The sequence below is a fragment of the Hylaeus anthracinus genome, unplaced genomic scaffold (genome assembly GCF_026225885.1).
Source record: "Hylaeus anthracinus isolate JK02 unplaced genomic scaffold, UHH_iyHylAnth1.0_haploid 12001, whole genome shotgun sequence".
Taxonomy (NCBI): domain Eukaryota; kingdom Metazoa; phylum Arthropoda; class Insecta; order Hymenoptera; family Colletidae; genus Hylaeus; species Hylaeus anthracinus.
In genome coordinates this window covers 7,046,099-7,062,212 of record NW_026534348.1, presented here as the reverse complement: position 1 = coordinate 7,062,212, position 16,114 = coordinate 7,046,099, and the positions used below count along the sequence as shown (strand labels likewise).

At 38.1% G+C, this 16,114-nt stretch overlaps 1 protein-coding gene across 1 annotated transcript in view; it reads left to right on the top strand.

Annotated features, from left to right (window-relative positions):
• Positions 1-15,742, top strand: part of LOC128890611 (uncharacterized) — a 58,218-nt gene extending 42,476 nt beyond the window's left edge. Inside the window, exons 3-7 of the mRNA XM_054149265.1 lie at positions 7,611-8,007; positions 8,574-10,055; positions 11,408-13,299; positions 13,485-13,696; positions 15,445-15,742. Of these exons, the coding sequence (XP_054005240.1) occupies positions 7,611-8,007; positions 8,574-10,055; positions 11,408-13,299; positions 13,485-13,696; positions 15,445-15,742 (4,281 nt within the window). The remainder of the gene's footprint in view (positions 1-7,610; positions 8,008-8,573; positions 10,056-11,407; positions 13,300-13,484; positions 13,697-15,444) is intronic.
• The last annotated feature ends 372 nt before the right edge of the window (positions 15,743-16,114 follow it).

Sequence of the window (16,114 nt, the reverse complement as noted above, 5' to 3'; positions counted from 1 at the left end):
TCAATTAATTATTTATTGAAAACTTCGTAGAATTTATTTCAAAACGTATTTATAATTTTTCAAGGATTGTGAAATTATTGATCCCAGACATAATTTCATTTGCAACTCTACTTGCAGCATATAAACTTTACACTTTGGTATTCTCAATTTTCAATTAATTATTTATTGAAAACTTCGTAGAATTTATTTCAAAACGTATTTATAATTTTGCAAGGATTGTGAAATTATTATAACGGAAATATATTTTGTACACAAAATGCATCTAGGATTACGAACATTTTTGCTTTACTTACCTTTATCAAAAAATTAAAATATATATATATATATATATAGAAAGATGTAAGACTAAATTCGGAGAAGTGATGCTTATTGCGATACTTTTTGTCCACTGTGTACGTATAAATAACGGTCCAAGATTTCGAACCATTATCAGAAATAGTGCTCTTTTAACAAAATTCCAAAGGTGTCCTAGATTTTGCGTACCCGTATTAAAGAATACCTCTTCAAAAAAAGAAAAATTACTCGTTAATGAGACCTGTTACGTTCACTGGATGAGTTGGACGGTGTACAGACAAAAGCAAATGCAAAACAGGTCGATCCGCGTCGCTTAGATGTATCCGTTAGTTGTGCAGATTTCACCAACCGGGAAAAATCGGTCGAAATGTCACTGGACTAAAACCTGTACCGTTCGTCTGAAATTTTGTCGGCCACGCCCGTTCTCTCGTCGCACCTGCAATATGCGAGCACTTCCTACGATCAGTTGGCGAACACCTATCTATACATACACACGTACGCGACCCGCTTATCGCGCCCCGTACGTTTAGCTTTCTTGCTGTTTTTCGAGCAACCGGCCGAGCGTATAGGCCGCTCCTCTTACGTGAGGTTCTGGAACGAGACTTTTACGAAAGTTCAGCATCGACGAGAAAGTAAAGCATATCGAGTCTGCCCTCGGGCCACCTATCTGCTCCATTTCCCGACCTCGCGCGCTGTAGGATGTCATATCGCTGTCCGACCGACTGTATCCGCCTCTAAAATGCAAATTAACGTCATTTTTCTATCGCATATTCATCTTCATGCCGATTTTCTTCGTTGTTTCAAGGATGAATCTGGGAATCGACCCGTTTCAGCCACGATGAACGAAGCAATTTGTCGATGATCGTTCCGCGCCACACACTTTAACATTATCCATGCCGCGTGGTGCTTACCACGTTCGAATCATTTGAAATTTTCGCCGTGAGAGAGGAATTTTTTGTTAACATATTTAGTGCCACGCGAATTTTTAAGGAAATCCTCGTCGGAAGCGCTGGTATCGCGGTGTATAAATGCATTAATGATACATCCGGTAATAAATAAAAATTGAGTACATTTTAAAGAAATCTTCAGTAATTACTTAAAACAGTGTGAATTGTTTGGTTTTATATCATACTATACACTGTCGGTCACCGGCAACTGTCGCGGCCCGAACCAAAAGTTAACGTCAGTCACCGGTGACTGACGTGGCACTTAGCGTGTTAAGGAATTATTAAAAAGGGAAATTTATTAAAAGCAATGAAATGTTCATGTAGGGTATTTGATTAAGTACATATTAATCTGTAAAAACAAAATTTTTTTTATATGTTTTTCTTATATCTATAGTTTAAACAGATTAAAAAAAAAAAAATGCTTCCTGTAGTATTTTATTTTTCATAAGAACTTATTATTTTTATCAAAAAGCTTTCTTGAAAGTTTAGAACGGGTGCAATCTCCTGTATAGTTCTCAACACTATTTTGTATACATTCACATAACATACCCCTCACCTTTTATTCTGTTTCGGTTGAAAATAACAAGTAACAAATTCATTTTCATTAATCATTTGCATTAAGTTAATATTACTTATTCGAAAAAAAATTAGTTTACTGTTAAAATAGAATGAATCATTTTCGACAAGATCCATGCATATTGGCCAATGTGTTCATATAAATTTTTCTGCTTAGTAACGAACAACGTAACGTGTATTTACACAGTCAGTCCCATAAATATTCGTACCATCTATGTCTATTACAAAAGGTCGCCTGAATTAAATTTAATTAAGGTTTTTCATCATATTTATTTATTATGAAACATTATACATGTATATCTTCATTACGAAAGATATATTTAGAAACATCAAACCTATCATTTCATTTAGACTATTTCCAATAGACGTTGAAGCTACGAGTATTTATGGGACTGACTGTATGTAAATTAAATTTCAATTTTTTCGAAACGTAAAAAAGGTTGAAAATGTATTTAAATAATCGTATATTCTATTCCGCTTTAGGATTTCGCGAAATATTTACGCACTCGTTAGGAGGGGTTCTCGAGAAAGTGGAAGTTTGAGAAACGCTGCAATTTGTGTTTCAACAGCATAAAATATTTATGCGACGCGTGATGAATTATTCGCTAACGCCGTTACGAGAAATATGACGAGATTACCGTGAAATTAATTACCTTTTCACTCAGACGATTCATCTTCGTAGAATTTATCAATGTTACGATACCAACGATTTTCATTAGGTATCGAGGTAAATGTTTCACCACGGTTCATGGAGCTTGTTTTGACGGCAGGTGTAAGTGCTTGCATCGGCGAGCCAAGACAAATTACATGCAGCTGCGGCTATTAAGAGTCCCGAGGATGTCATTCGGTTCTTACCCAACAAAAGGAAATTACGTGCACGAAACCGACACGTCGCGACGTGTCGCTCTGTATTTTTCCACGTATTACAAAACGTAATCGCATCTCGTACCTACACTCGTCAAATAATTTTTAATATTATTATTAAAATCATTCTTGACCCAAAATCACCTATTAATTCGTTTACGAAGTTGTCATTCTGTTTTGTGTGCGAGGAATGCTGCAATACATTATCCACGTGAGAAAATGGCATGCGTTAATTAATTTACCTACATTAAAGTAAACTAAAAGAAATAACGAAAACTAAAGTGATACATGAATGCAGGATACGGAGGAATGCAGGACAAATTATACGGAAGCGAAGTAGTTCTTTACTTTGCACAGAAACTTTTAGTGTCAGCCAAAAGAATTGTATCCACGCGAAGAATATAAAAACCAAGTTTATGTAATTTAGAAAAAAAATGTGAAGATAAAATGTATGAATGATATTTATGAAATTCCATAAGATGCATATTATGAAATAATGGAAGAATAAATTAACGCTAAATTTATCGCAATATATCTACTAATTGAAAATCCTATAAATAATGATTATTTAATATCGTTAGGGAAGATATGAAAGTAAGTTACTTTATAGATAATATTGAAACGAAACGTGGTTTGGTCATACTTTGTTCCAGAACACAGCATGAAGCTTAACAAAATTATCAACAACTCATTTCTAACAAAATTACTAGTATCGTAACGGTACCGAAACAACTAGCATTTTTGGATTCTACTCGCCGAAATCTACAGGATTATGTAAAAAAAGAAAAAAAACATAACAATTTTTGGTCCCCCAAAGTTCAGCCAAATCTAAATCGATCCGAATAAGCCATCAGAGAACAATTTGAAAGTTAGCTTACTATATCTCTTTACATGACGAACTATAATTATTGTGTTCATAATCAACCTTCAATTTGCAAGGTTTGAGAACTCTGTTCTCGCTTATCGACACAACCATTAATTTTCTATAGTTCTTGAAGACATGAAGGAATGCACATAATTTCACGTATTTTCTTTGAACACTGCAAATCCCATCTAACCTTCAAGCACGCACAAACCGCGCGTAAATCCCACCTTGATGATTTTTTCTTTTCTAGAAACAATGGTCACGAGACGATTCGCGAGTTTCCTGGTTTCAATTAAGCTTTCGCTTTCCAAGTAACTCTCGTGCCAATTATACTTGTGTATTGCCTCCCGTCCGTGTAAAATATACCTATACATAATTCGTTACTCCAAATTATTGTACTTGAACGTTTCTCTTCGATATTTGTTTATTATCAAACAACCGAAGTAGTAGAACAATTGACTTCGAAAACGTGTAGTAAACAAATATTTTTAAACAATAAATATCACGTAGTGTACCAATAAATGGACACGTAGATTGCATATTTGTGTATAAATGATTTGATTTCATCAAGTATTTAACAATAAAAAGAATCGCATTAATAAAAATGCTATACAATATGTTTTTAGTAACGGTTAAATATTTATCATTATTATAGCAATCGAAGAATTACAAATAGCACGTAAGAATTCTTATATAATCAAATTTATTTAATGACACCATTCTAAAATACTAAATATACGTTTCATATTTCACCAAATATCGATCTACTAATTAACTGATGCGCGCTGATTAACTTGGCGTTAAAGTCTCCGGGGAAAATCGTTAAAACTACAGTTTAATTGTCAGAATGTTAACAGCGCTTTTTTTTGTATATCAGAGATAAGATTTTTCTGCAGAGGAAACCTGTTAGCGAACGCCTATAATTTTACGATAGAATGCTGTTATTTTTAAAAGGTAATTTTCTTCTCGAGGAGGGATAACGTCGTAACTCGACATGAAAACCAGAAGAACCAGGCGAACGCCAGTTTCAATTTTTTTTCAGTCTCTTTTCCTCAATTTTTCGCAGCTTTTTATCACAAATTCCTTACAATTTAGGTTATCTTACACTACAATGAACATTATCCATACTAATACGTAATTAGCTTTCGTTCGTTTCGTATCGTGACACTGTTCTCTGTATCAAACACAATATTACCTATTATCAGTATTTTTACATTAGGTCTACCGGAAAGTTCTGTCCATTTCTAGTTAAATAATTGAGATAAAAATTTGAAATTTTTAGGGCATGTTCCTATTATTACACGTAACAATAACTCTGCCTTTCGAACCATTTCATCAATTTATAGTCTACCGGTGTTATAAGAAGAAGTAAACGATTGAAAAAATTCCATGTATTTTCCATTCAAACCTTTCGATGTTTCGGGGCACGTGTTGTTGTTAAACTTAAGCGCCCGAATTTTGCAGGAATTTTTGTTTATGTATTTGCAAGGTAGTTGGCGGGTGTGTAACTTAAATTTAAACTAAGACTAATAAAAAATCGTTCAAATAAGAAGCACCCTACTGTATACCGAAGAAATCCAAACCGAAGGTCGAAACGTGTATCGAAAATAAAGTTTATTTGTTTCGACTGTATTTACTATATATAGACTTTTTATAGCTCGATGCAGGGACGAGATTCTCATTTTTCGTGTAAAAAGAATCGTTCGTCCACTTAATCCAGACCTAGCCTCAGACCAGGCAAACTGCAGTTCGTGTACCTTCCTTTCTCCTTTCTTGAATTTTTCACAGTTTTCTATAAATAGACTGTTTATAGCTTGACGCAGAATCGACGTTCTTCTTTTCGCATAAGAAAAGAAATGTTTGTCCGTTTCGGACATCCTTGTCCTTTCGCGGTTTCTCCCTTCTTTCGAAACTCACGGCCGGGCTAAAACGAGCTGGTCCCACCGATCGCTGCAGTTTCACCAGGGGAAAACAAATTTAAAATGCGATCTCGAACGATTCCTGCCGCCATTTACTTTCGCTGGAACCTGTTGTTCTTTCCTTTTCTTTTGCTTCTTGCATCGCCTTTTTTTTTTTTTTTTCTTCTTATTCCTTTCCACCTTCGCGTCTTTCACTGGGCTTCCAAGAGCACATAAAAACATTTTCAATGATAATTTTTTACGAGTACTTGTAATTCACAGTGTACGATCTACAGTCAGTCTCGTACGTGTTTCGTGTAATTCTGCGCTTTTCTGTTATATTAGAGCTTGAACGAAGAACATAAAATTCCGACGCAATCGTAAGTCGATAGCAGCGCCTATGTAATTAATGTCTGAATGCATTAATCATTTTTAAATATTGCCTCTCAGAATTTCAACGTCTAACCGAGTATCAACGATAATATAAGAACGCTACAAATTTATTATCGCGGTACAATAATGCTCTTTAAGATTAATATTTCGGACAAAGTTAAAACTGAATTCCTTTTTTTTTTTTTTTTTTATTTTTTTCTTTAATTGAATACACACAAACCGAAACAATTTTTGTCTGTGTATCGATTTTCATACATACAGAGCTGCTGTCTCATTATATTATTGTATATGTTTTAATTATAAAAGGTAATTAAGACCATATTAATATGTTGCTTTAATATTAGTTGGAAAATGTTATTGGTCTTGTATAAACCACAACAATTTCCTCAAAATTGACTTTAACAAATAGAGTATTGTAGTGTCCGCGCCTCCCATACCCAACAATAAGGAGTCAAATAAGAACGCGAAACGTAGGCTACGGGATTGGTCGCGTAGGTAAAGCGGTCGACTGCGAATCCGAGGATCGTCGTGGGTTCGAATCCCCGTGCCTTATTTTTCGTTCAGACTCCTACAGTATTACCGAGGCTCGTTTTTAGGCGCCTTATAAAGACGTATACTACTGACAGCGTTGATTTCGCACGTGAAAGAGTAACAACATAACACTTCGTTAAGCATTCCGTTTACCAAGTGAGGATATCCTGTCGAAATCGAAAGCTTCGCGTGCACGTTCTTCCTGTCAGATGATAATAATAACAACAGTAATTATACGTAACGAAGACTCGAACCGAATATTAATTGCACGTCTAAGTAAGGCGACTACATACTAAACGATTCGTATACATGAAATACATGTGTAATAAGTTTGCACTTTCAACAGAAGACATATTAATTGAAATAGAAACAAGTATTTCGTTTTGCGTAATAAATACCTTTACAAGATGTGATCGATAGACTGCGGATTTTATGCATCTACGATGTATCGCATTCAAAAAAGAAACAATAGATATAAACATATAAAAGATAGTGCACGCTGAATATATTTTACAATTAACGTATCAATATCATTCTTTTTTATTTTGTCTAAGTACGCATAACTTTTGGTTATGTTTATCGCGTATTTAGTATATTTATATCATGAGTGCATAAAATCCGCAATCTAGTGATCGATTTCTCGTATTTCGTCAATTCTATGGTATAATAACGTACGATGATATAAAATTAACGAAAAAAGGTTGTTTAACGTGATTTAATATAAAGAAAATAGAAATTCAATATATTATTCAATATAGTTTAATTTAAAGGAAACACAAATTATTTCATACTTTTCAGTGCAGTTTTAATATTTATTCGAAGTCGGTTACATTTTATTTCCAACAATTATTTTGTTACACTTTTTTTAATGGCAATCTATAATCGATAGGTTTCATGCGATAACAATAGTTATGAGTAATATACAGGGTGTCTCAAAAATGTTGGAACTCCTTGAAAGAGGTGATTCGAGGGATGATTCGAAACAACATTTTCCTTAAGGAAAAAGTATTCAACATTTTTTAGACAAAAGGTTAATCGTAATCTTCTTAAAGATACGTTGTCAGATTAAAATAGAGTCACCAGTGACCAACGTGGCAATCTCTGTCTTAAAAAAAAAGCGCAAATCTATTCTGAATATAGAACCTCGTGCGAATGCACAGGCAACTCGGAGCGAAGCTATGTTAATTATTGACACATTATTGAAACACACAATTTCCAATCGATGAACACTATTCGTTTCAGAATTACGACACGCTGAGCAAAGGAAAGAAATCGTGGAGCGTGCGTCTGGGTCTGTCGCGGCAGAATCAAAGCGGCGATGATCCTGGAAAAGGGTGGGGAACGATCAGCGGGAGCAGCGGGCTCTCTCGACAAATGATCTACGGCGATCCGTGGCTCTATGGCACGGTTCGATCTTCGAGGGTTGGTCTCGAGCCACGAGGCTTCATGACACCACCGCCCCCGCCGCCCCCGGGAGCGCCGATACTGGTAGTATGTTCCTGTCCAGAATTTCTCAGCGGAACCACCCGGAAGTTCGGCAATTGCCGCAAGTGCGGTGGTCACCGATTGGCTGGCGTCCCTTTGGGTGGAACATGTCGGCTTCCGACGATTTCCTCGAGGTCGAGACCCAGTCTCGCGGGTGAGTCATCTTTTTTCCAATATTTTTACATTTTATACAAGCAGGATGGCTACGAATTGGAAAAATTCGGTATATCGAGAATTATTCGGGAATTTAATAGCGAGAACTGAACATTTCGAAATTATCTAGGAATTTAACAGCTAGAACTGAAAATTTCGAAATTTTTTAATACCATCTTGAATTTATTTTAATCGTGAAACATTGTTTATTTTGGCTTGCGTATATTCTCAACCTAGAATCATCAATAGCAGAACATAAATAATTTATTTTCTTGATTAATTGAAGATATAAAAGTAATGCATCGGTTTTTATTTACTTAAATGTACAATAAAACACGATACAAGTTTAAAAATAAATCAACGTGTAATTTCTCTATAAACAATTTCTGAATATACCTCTCTTTTTGGTGCCGTTCTTGTAGGAGTGAGAGGATTTACCTTTCACTGCACTTATTAAGAATTAAAATGTTTAGAAATGTTTAAAGAAAAGATATTTAAAGATATTAAAAATTTTTAAAGAAAAGATATTTGCTCAAATACTGAATCGACTTATTGGAAAATCGATAGGAGTCCTGAGGACCTCGATAGACGATCCGTACGACCAGATGAGACGGAATCGGCTGGTCGAGCCGCGAACGAGAGCACGGAGCATTTCGCCGCATCGGCCGTTATCTCAGCGCGATTCTCGAAGCCAAAGCGTGGCGCGAAACGCGAAAGAACGAAAAGGCTCCGTCGAAAGTACTTGTTCGAGATCCGAATGGTTCGACAAGGAGGCAACCGGAAGCTACGAGGAGACGACGCGCAAACCACGACCGAACTTCGCTGTCGCGTCCACCGAAGAGTGGCTCGAGGAGGCACCGTCGTTGGCGAACACCATCCGGACTCCGTCGTCTTTAACTACGCCCGGTAGGCTGGTACGGGTCCCGAAGAAAGTTAGAGGCACGGGTACGTTGACGAAAACACCGGAAACGGGTCAGGCGAAGATCGGGAACCAAGACGAGTGGAAAGATCGGCCATCGAGTGCGTTAGACTCGCGAAAGAGCATTCTGGAGTGCGACGTGAATCCGTATCTTTTGCTAAAGAAGCAGAAGGACGAGGACGATCTCAGCGACGACCTGTCGGACAACGCCCTCGAGCAGGACGAAGCCAGACCGCGGTCCAGTTTGTTCGATCCCTCGAAAGTGAAATCGATCGAGAGGATACCGAACAGAAGCGCCGTAGCGGCGATCGGCGGTCAGAGAATCAGGGTGTTCAGCGAACCGCGCGAGATCTCGGATAACGAGGACGTTCCGCCGGTCACGAGAATTCCCATACCAAAGGTTTCACCGAAGCGACCACCGAGGAGACTAAAAGAAGCCAAACAAACGCTGAAAAGCATCCTGAAACGGGGAAAGGTGCTCGAGACCAAACGGAAGAACGTCCTCTTCAACGTCGATAACGTTATATTCGCACCTGAGAAACCATCGGAGGCCACGCGGCTACTGTGGACCAGAATCGGAAGGATCGCGAATTGCGTCGCAGGAAGAGAGGAAAGAAACAACGAAGAGTCAGAGGAAGAGGAGGAAGTGGAAGAAGAAGCGGAAGAAGAAGAAGAAGAAGAAGAAGAAGATGATGATGATGATGAAGAGGAAGAAGAAGAAGGAGAAGAAGAAGAGGTGACAGTGATGACGCATGAGCAAAAGGAGAAATATAATTTCATTACTATTCCGAATATCAGGGATCCAAAGATTGACAGAATTCGACTGAAGGAGCCTAAAATCTCTCAGGATGTGTGCCAAAACCACGTTAATGCTGACGGAACGAAAGAGGTTCGAATGGACAGGATGTTGCAAGAGAGCGAGGATATACCTGAAAAGATCTCGAATCAAATTATTCGTTCGCCGAAACGCGAAAATACGAAGAAGGGGGACGAAGGAAAGAAAAGGATACAAGAGGAAAATTCCGTAAAAATGAAAGACGACACCAAACAACAGTACGCGGTCAAGGATCGCAAGGATCGTATTCCAAGCATTGCTGTCGACGAGAAGGACCTGATTTTGAAATCTGAAGGTAAGAAGTCGAATTACTTTCTAAATTACTGCCCGTTTCGCGATACAAATTACTTGGAGCTATTATCGTTCACGCGAACGATAGAAAAATTCACTTTTAAATGTTCATTTCACTTAAGAATTAGTTATGGAATGTCGATGTTTTTATACGTAACAGTAGACTTGAAGTCATGATTTACAACTCCAGCTTTAGCTAAATCTTATTCCAGATCGAAACTAGCTCTCCTAAGGTTTATTTTACTATTTCTTATTAAAACAACCTCATTACGATGGGTAGACTTTTTTCCTGTGCATTTTCCTCTTCGTTCGCTTCAACTGATCCAGTTTCTCTTTTTTATTTCAAAACTTTAGTTACTGCCTCCGGACTCACGCGACATTCCATGGCACTATTTCTCAGTGCTATCGAAGTGTATTCACCTAAGGTCACTCGTTCGTCGCGTTTTTTGAGCGATATCTCTAATTAAGATCAATTAATAGAAGACACTAGAGTATTGTTAATGGCAGACTCGTGTATAGCCAAATGTTAAAATCTTGAATAATTGCTGGGTTTAAAAGAATATTTTATTTTCGCCTTTTGAAGAAATTCACAATTGCGAACTTTTCGATAAGGACAATAAACCCAAAACAAAATTAAACGATATAAGTTTTGGGATATTCTTAATTGCAATCTCGAAGCATTTATCGTTCATAATTCGTTAAACAAGAAAACCTTCGTGCTTCGAAAGAATTAATTTAAATAGAAAGTTAATAACAACAAAATAGAAACATATATCTCATTACTATGCTACACGTAATTATTGGTAATCGTTACATGTTTACAAATGTATAACTAGATAATTGTCTATCGTTCACTTCGTGTTTATGAACAATGATAATCTCGTGAAACGCTTTTCTTAGTATCTCATAAATCATCAAATCGTTGACGGAGTAACCCTTTCTCTAGGTATTATAGCGTGTAATAATGCTTCTTAGAAATCTCACGAGTTTTCTCTTCTTTTCAGCAAAAATTCTCAGCCGGGCTGTGGTTATTTGTAATTTATACCATGCTAGAACTTCTTTATTAATTCATTTGCGTATATTTATTTATCCCTATGAGCCCAAAATATATGAGAGAACTCTGTTGAGGTCGAATTTATTTTTCTTGGATAATGCGCAATATTCCTTTACTGTTTAGTGTACTATTCGCTCAAGTATTTCTAAATCTGTATACAAAAATTGTGTTGAACTTCCTGGCAATTAATGTATTCATGTTATTTAAAACACATTTTTACGTTCTAAGAGCTACGATAGAACATTTTAATACAAGTCTGCCAACAATGTTAAAAAACACAAATACTTTTGCTCGATTCGCAGAGAACTCAAAGAAATCATCTTTATCACGCAGTCAAAGCGAACGATCGTTCAATAGACCGGGAGTGTCAGCTGGCAATATATTGTTCATGGATACCATGCGCCTCAGCCTCTACAGAAAAGTCAAGGAATCGCAGTCCTCGTTATGTTCGAGCGAACAGACGATTCGGCCAGACGATTCGTCCGAATTCATGGAGGAGACAGCGGAAAGCGTGTACTCGGAGAAAGATAGCGACTCGATTAAAACGGAGTACGAGCAACATTCGTTCGACTCGAAAGAAATCGAAGAAATTATCGAACAACGAAAAATGGAAATCTCGAAAGATACCCAGAGCAATTACGAGGAAAACAACGAGCATTTTCGAGGCATGAGACCGACCAGTTGGTCTCCGCCACCCGGAAAACCGAAACACCGTTACAAGATTAGCGAACCAAACGTAAAACCAAAGGACACGGATTATTCCGAATTGGATCGAAACAGCCCAACGGTGAAGACCACGTGGAACGCGTCCAACTCCTACGGATCCTCGAAAGTTGAAATCGGATCACCGACGACGGAAGCGAACGTGTACAAAATAACCGTGAGCCCTCGAGCTTCTCCCCTCGTTCACAGGCTTCAAATAGGTCCAGATGCCAAAGGCGCGAGGCGAACGTCAATTTTAATCAACGGAGACACGACGCCGAGCGCCGAAACAACGTCGGACAACAAAGTGACCATCAGCGTTGGTGGCGAGGACAGCGTTTACAATCCTACGGTGATCTCGGTGAACTCGGAGAATCCTCCGCGAATAAAAAGTTCCGCGGAGAATCGCACTCTAGTGATTCTGGACAACTACAAATCGAACATCGTCGTCGAGGCCGTCAAAGAAGATTCTCAGACGAAGTCGCTTAACGCCGAATGGGAGCCTATCGAAACCGAGGATCGTTCTCGAAAGACCAACGAATTCGCTTCTGACGAAAAAACGTCGAACACGCCGGAGGTGACTACGGATTCTGAGAAACAGAATCCGAATTTCGATGGTAAAACTACGGGAAAGAACTCGAAACTCCGCGTAATAGGCGATCGCGTGGCACGAGCGGAGAAAAAGACTCAGCAGAAAGATGCTGAAAATTCGTCGAAGCTTGCTGGATTGTCCAAGGAAGCGTTGATCTCGAAGTTGCTCGAGGATTCCTTGAGAAAGGCTCGCGAGAATGGAGAAATCCTCGACGAAAGCAGCGGCGAGGCAATTTTGAAGATCCTGAAGCAGAGTTTGTTGAAGAGCAAAGAGTACGAAAGTTCCGAGTCGACCCTCGAGGCAAATTACTCGAGATCGTCCAGTTTGAATTCGGACGGTGATTTTATCTCGACGAACCTTTTCCTCGAGGAGAATCCTTACGAGGTGATCAAGGAACCCATTTACGAAGAGATTCCCGACGAACCACCTCCGCTACCGTTGAGTCCACCACCGACCGAGGATTACATTAAGGACAGGATATACTTCGGCGGCATAGATTACTACAGAAAGGGCAGCGCCGATCAGTTCCTTGGGAATTATTTGACGAACGATGTTTTCAAGAAACCGAATACCGAGGATCTGGCGGAAACGTATCTGTCCAAGAGTCCCGAGGATTTTTTCAAGAAGATGTCCACGTCGCCGGAGGAAGAGAATATCACGAGCAAATTCGAATTGCTTAACTTCTTGATGGACTCGAAGGATCGAACGATCTCCATCGAAGGAGAGGACGACGAGGACGACGAAGACGAAGAGGACACGGAGGGGGACTTGGAAGCTCTGTACGAGCAGAAGGAGACCAGCCTCGGTGATCTGAGCTCGAAGAGCTCTCAGATCTCTAATGTCTCCGACAGCAGCGAGGAGTGCAATATTATCCTGACCAGTTCACCGGAAACATCGAAGGTAAGTTTTAATTCAAATGTTTGCTAACAAATCCTTGATATTTGACGGGAAGAGTTTCAGCAAAAATCCTGTGATTCCAACTACGTTTATCCCATAACTGTGTCGATTCTGTAAATATAATAAGAACAGAAACCTGTTCAAACACAAATTAACCGAAAGACCGCATATAATGGTGATTTTTCTAGGCAAGGGCCGTAGATATAGAAAGAACCGATAGCGGAGTGGGATCAGAAAGCAGTCAGGCTAGCAGCACTCGAGGCGTGCCGAGACGTTGGAGAGCAGGAAATGTCTCCTCGGGACCAGGAAGTCTCTTCGGTGGAATCCCACAAGTGATTTCCGGTGATTCAAAGCTCTGCGAGGACTGCGAACAACGTCTGGATCCTTTGATAACTGACAGGTGAGTGATAACATTAATACGTTATACCTACGATCAATAGAAATCCAGATCATAAGGAAGCACATATTACGGAATAAATGGCAATACTACGATCTAGATGGCCACTTTACGAATGAAATAAAAGGTCTGCTAAATACGAACCGCTGGTGTTATATACAAATATTTGTTCATATTTTTGTCATAAAAAATGCCAAATAATTAGGTATCTTCAGTATTTTGCAAGATAAGAATCGTTACTTACAAAACACAAAGTAATATATTGGGTATGGAAAATAATTATGCGCCATTCTAAAGTAAACTTGCTATTTATTTATAAATAAAAATCATACAAATTTTAAGCTTTTCTCGGTAACACATTCTAAGACAGCACACATAGAATCAAGTTTTAAAGCAATCTGTACGTTTCGTTACTATAAAGGTTGGTACTCTAACGTAGCGATAAACTAGAGTTCCAAATAAAACAAGAATAATAGAAAAATAATTTCTACATACAATAATCGTCGAAATAGTTGTAATGTATTAGAAGAACAAGAATAAGCAAAATTGATAGCCGACTGAACTTCGTATACATAGATCGGTTATAACGCCCATCAGATTGAGACTCGGGTTATTTAGTCGAGAACTTAGAAAATTGGTATATTAACGTAACAAAACGAGTACTAAATATTTCTACTTAAAGATTCTAGATTATAAGATTACTAGATAAGGAAAAGGGGATATAACGTAAGGGAAAGGAACAAAAGTAAAAACCCATAAAGGTATACATGGCGATAAAATAAAAACTAACAAACTATTTCTACTTAAATTAGAGTTACCAAAATAATATAAATAATACATAATGTTTGAATACAAAGGCACATTATTCGTTTCTGCATGTAATACATAACAAACGTTGTTTCTCCGCTTTCATTTTTATGACTTTGTATGTAGTAAAAATAGATTTGGTTAGTAAGCAATAGATTGAATAGGCAAATAATTTATATTCGACTACCTACAGGAAGTAAACATGTAAATTTCTATTTATGTTAATGTTTGCAGTTGAGAAATGTATGTTACGCGTAAACTTTTATCGAATGTATACAGCCACAGTAATATCACCGAAGACAAACCGCGTAACAAGTTCACAGAATCGTTGAATTGCACTTTCTCTTACTATTGATTCTGTTTACCGCAAGAAGCGAAAGTTTTGCTACCGAATATACATCAACGTCGAACGAATCGACCTGCCAAAAAGGCTGCAACTCTTTTGAATGCATTCTGCATAACAACGTAATACATAAATTTGAAAGCAGTATACCGTTAAATATCACAATAAGAACTATTTTAATACGCAGACAGGAGAACTGCTATTACTTAATTATATAGGTATGAAAAACGAACGTAAAACAAATTATTTTTTTACAAGAGACCTTGTATATTTTTATCCATAATATAATAGCATTTGGTTAGACAAATTCGTCGATTTATAATTAAAGATCATTTATTGTAATATAAAGCTCTTATCTGGAATTTGGAGTCTCTTTTAAGAAAAATTAATTTGTTTTTCAAATCTCCCCCAGTACTTTACTTACAACAAAATGATTTGCGCCATATAATTTGTCCAAACGATCGAAATAACTTTCGTAAAAATAATTTTTTGATAGTTTCACCTCCTTATGAGATATTCAACCATTCCGCTTTATACGAAACACCTTGTACAAGAAAATTAAGAAAATTTTCTGTACAATTAATCATCGTTATTTGTTTAGCGGCGTGGTGTACGCGCCTTTCGTGTGCAGAAAATGTTCGAAAAAGAGAGTGGAACGCAAAGAAATAATCACGGAGATTGTGGAGACCGAACAGAAATACGGAAGAGATTTGCAAATCATTCTGGAAGAATTTCATAGACCCATGTTCAGAGCTGGTCTTCTTACTTCGGAACAGCTCACAGCAATATTTCTTAACGTGGAAGAGCTCGTCGAACACAATGTCGTACTCGCTGAGAAATTAAAGGATGCTGTGGAATTTGCTCAGGTAAAAAATCTATCTATAATCCGGCCTACATAAATATGTTAATATTTTTCTTAATAAGAACATTATGCCACATATTCTGCCTAAATTCCTACAAGACAACCCTAACTTATACAGGGTGTCCCAAAACTCGGGGAGGAGCCGGAAATGGGGGGTAGCTGAGACGATTCTGAACAACAATTTCCTTTGCAAAAATGTCAGATGGGGCTTCGTTAAGGAGATATTAAGCGAAAACCCCGACCAATCAGAGCGCGCGTAGACCGTTCGAGCGGCCGCGGTAGCGAAGGCTACGCGCTAGGCGGCAGCGTCAATGTCCTTCGATGCACGTCGAGTCACTTGTTCGCGTACAAGCGCGGCCGCCAGCGCGTAGCCTTCGCTACCGCGGCCGCTCGAACGGTCTACGCGCGC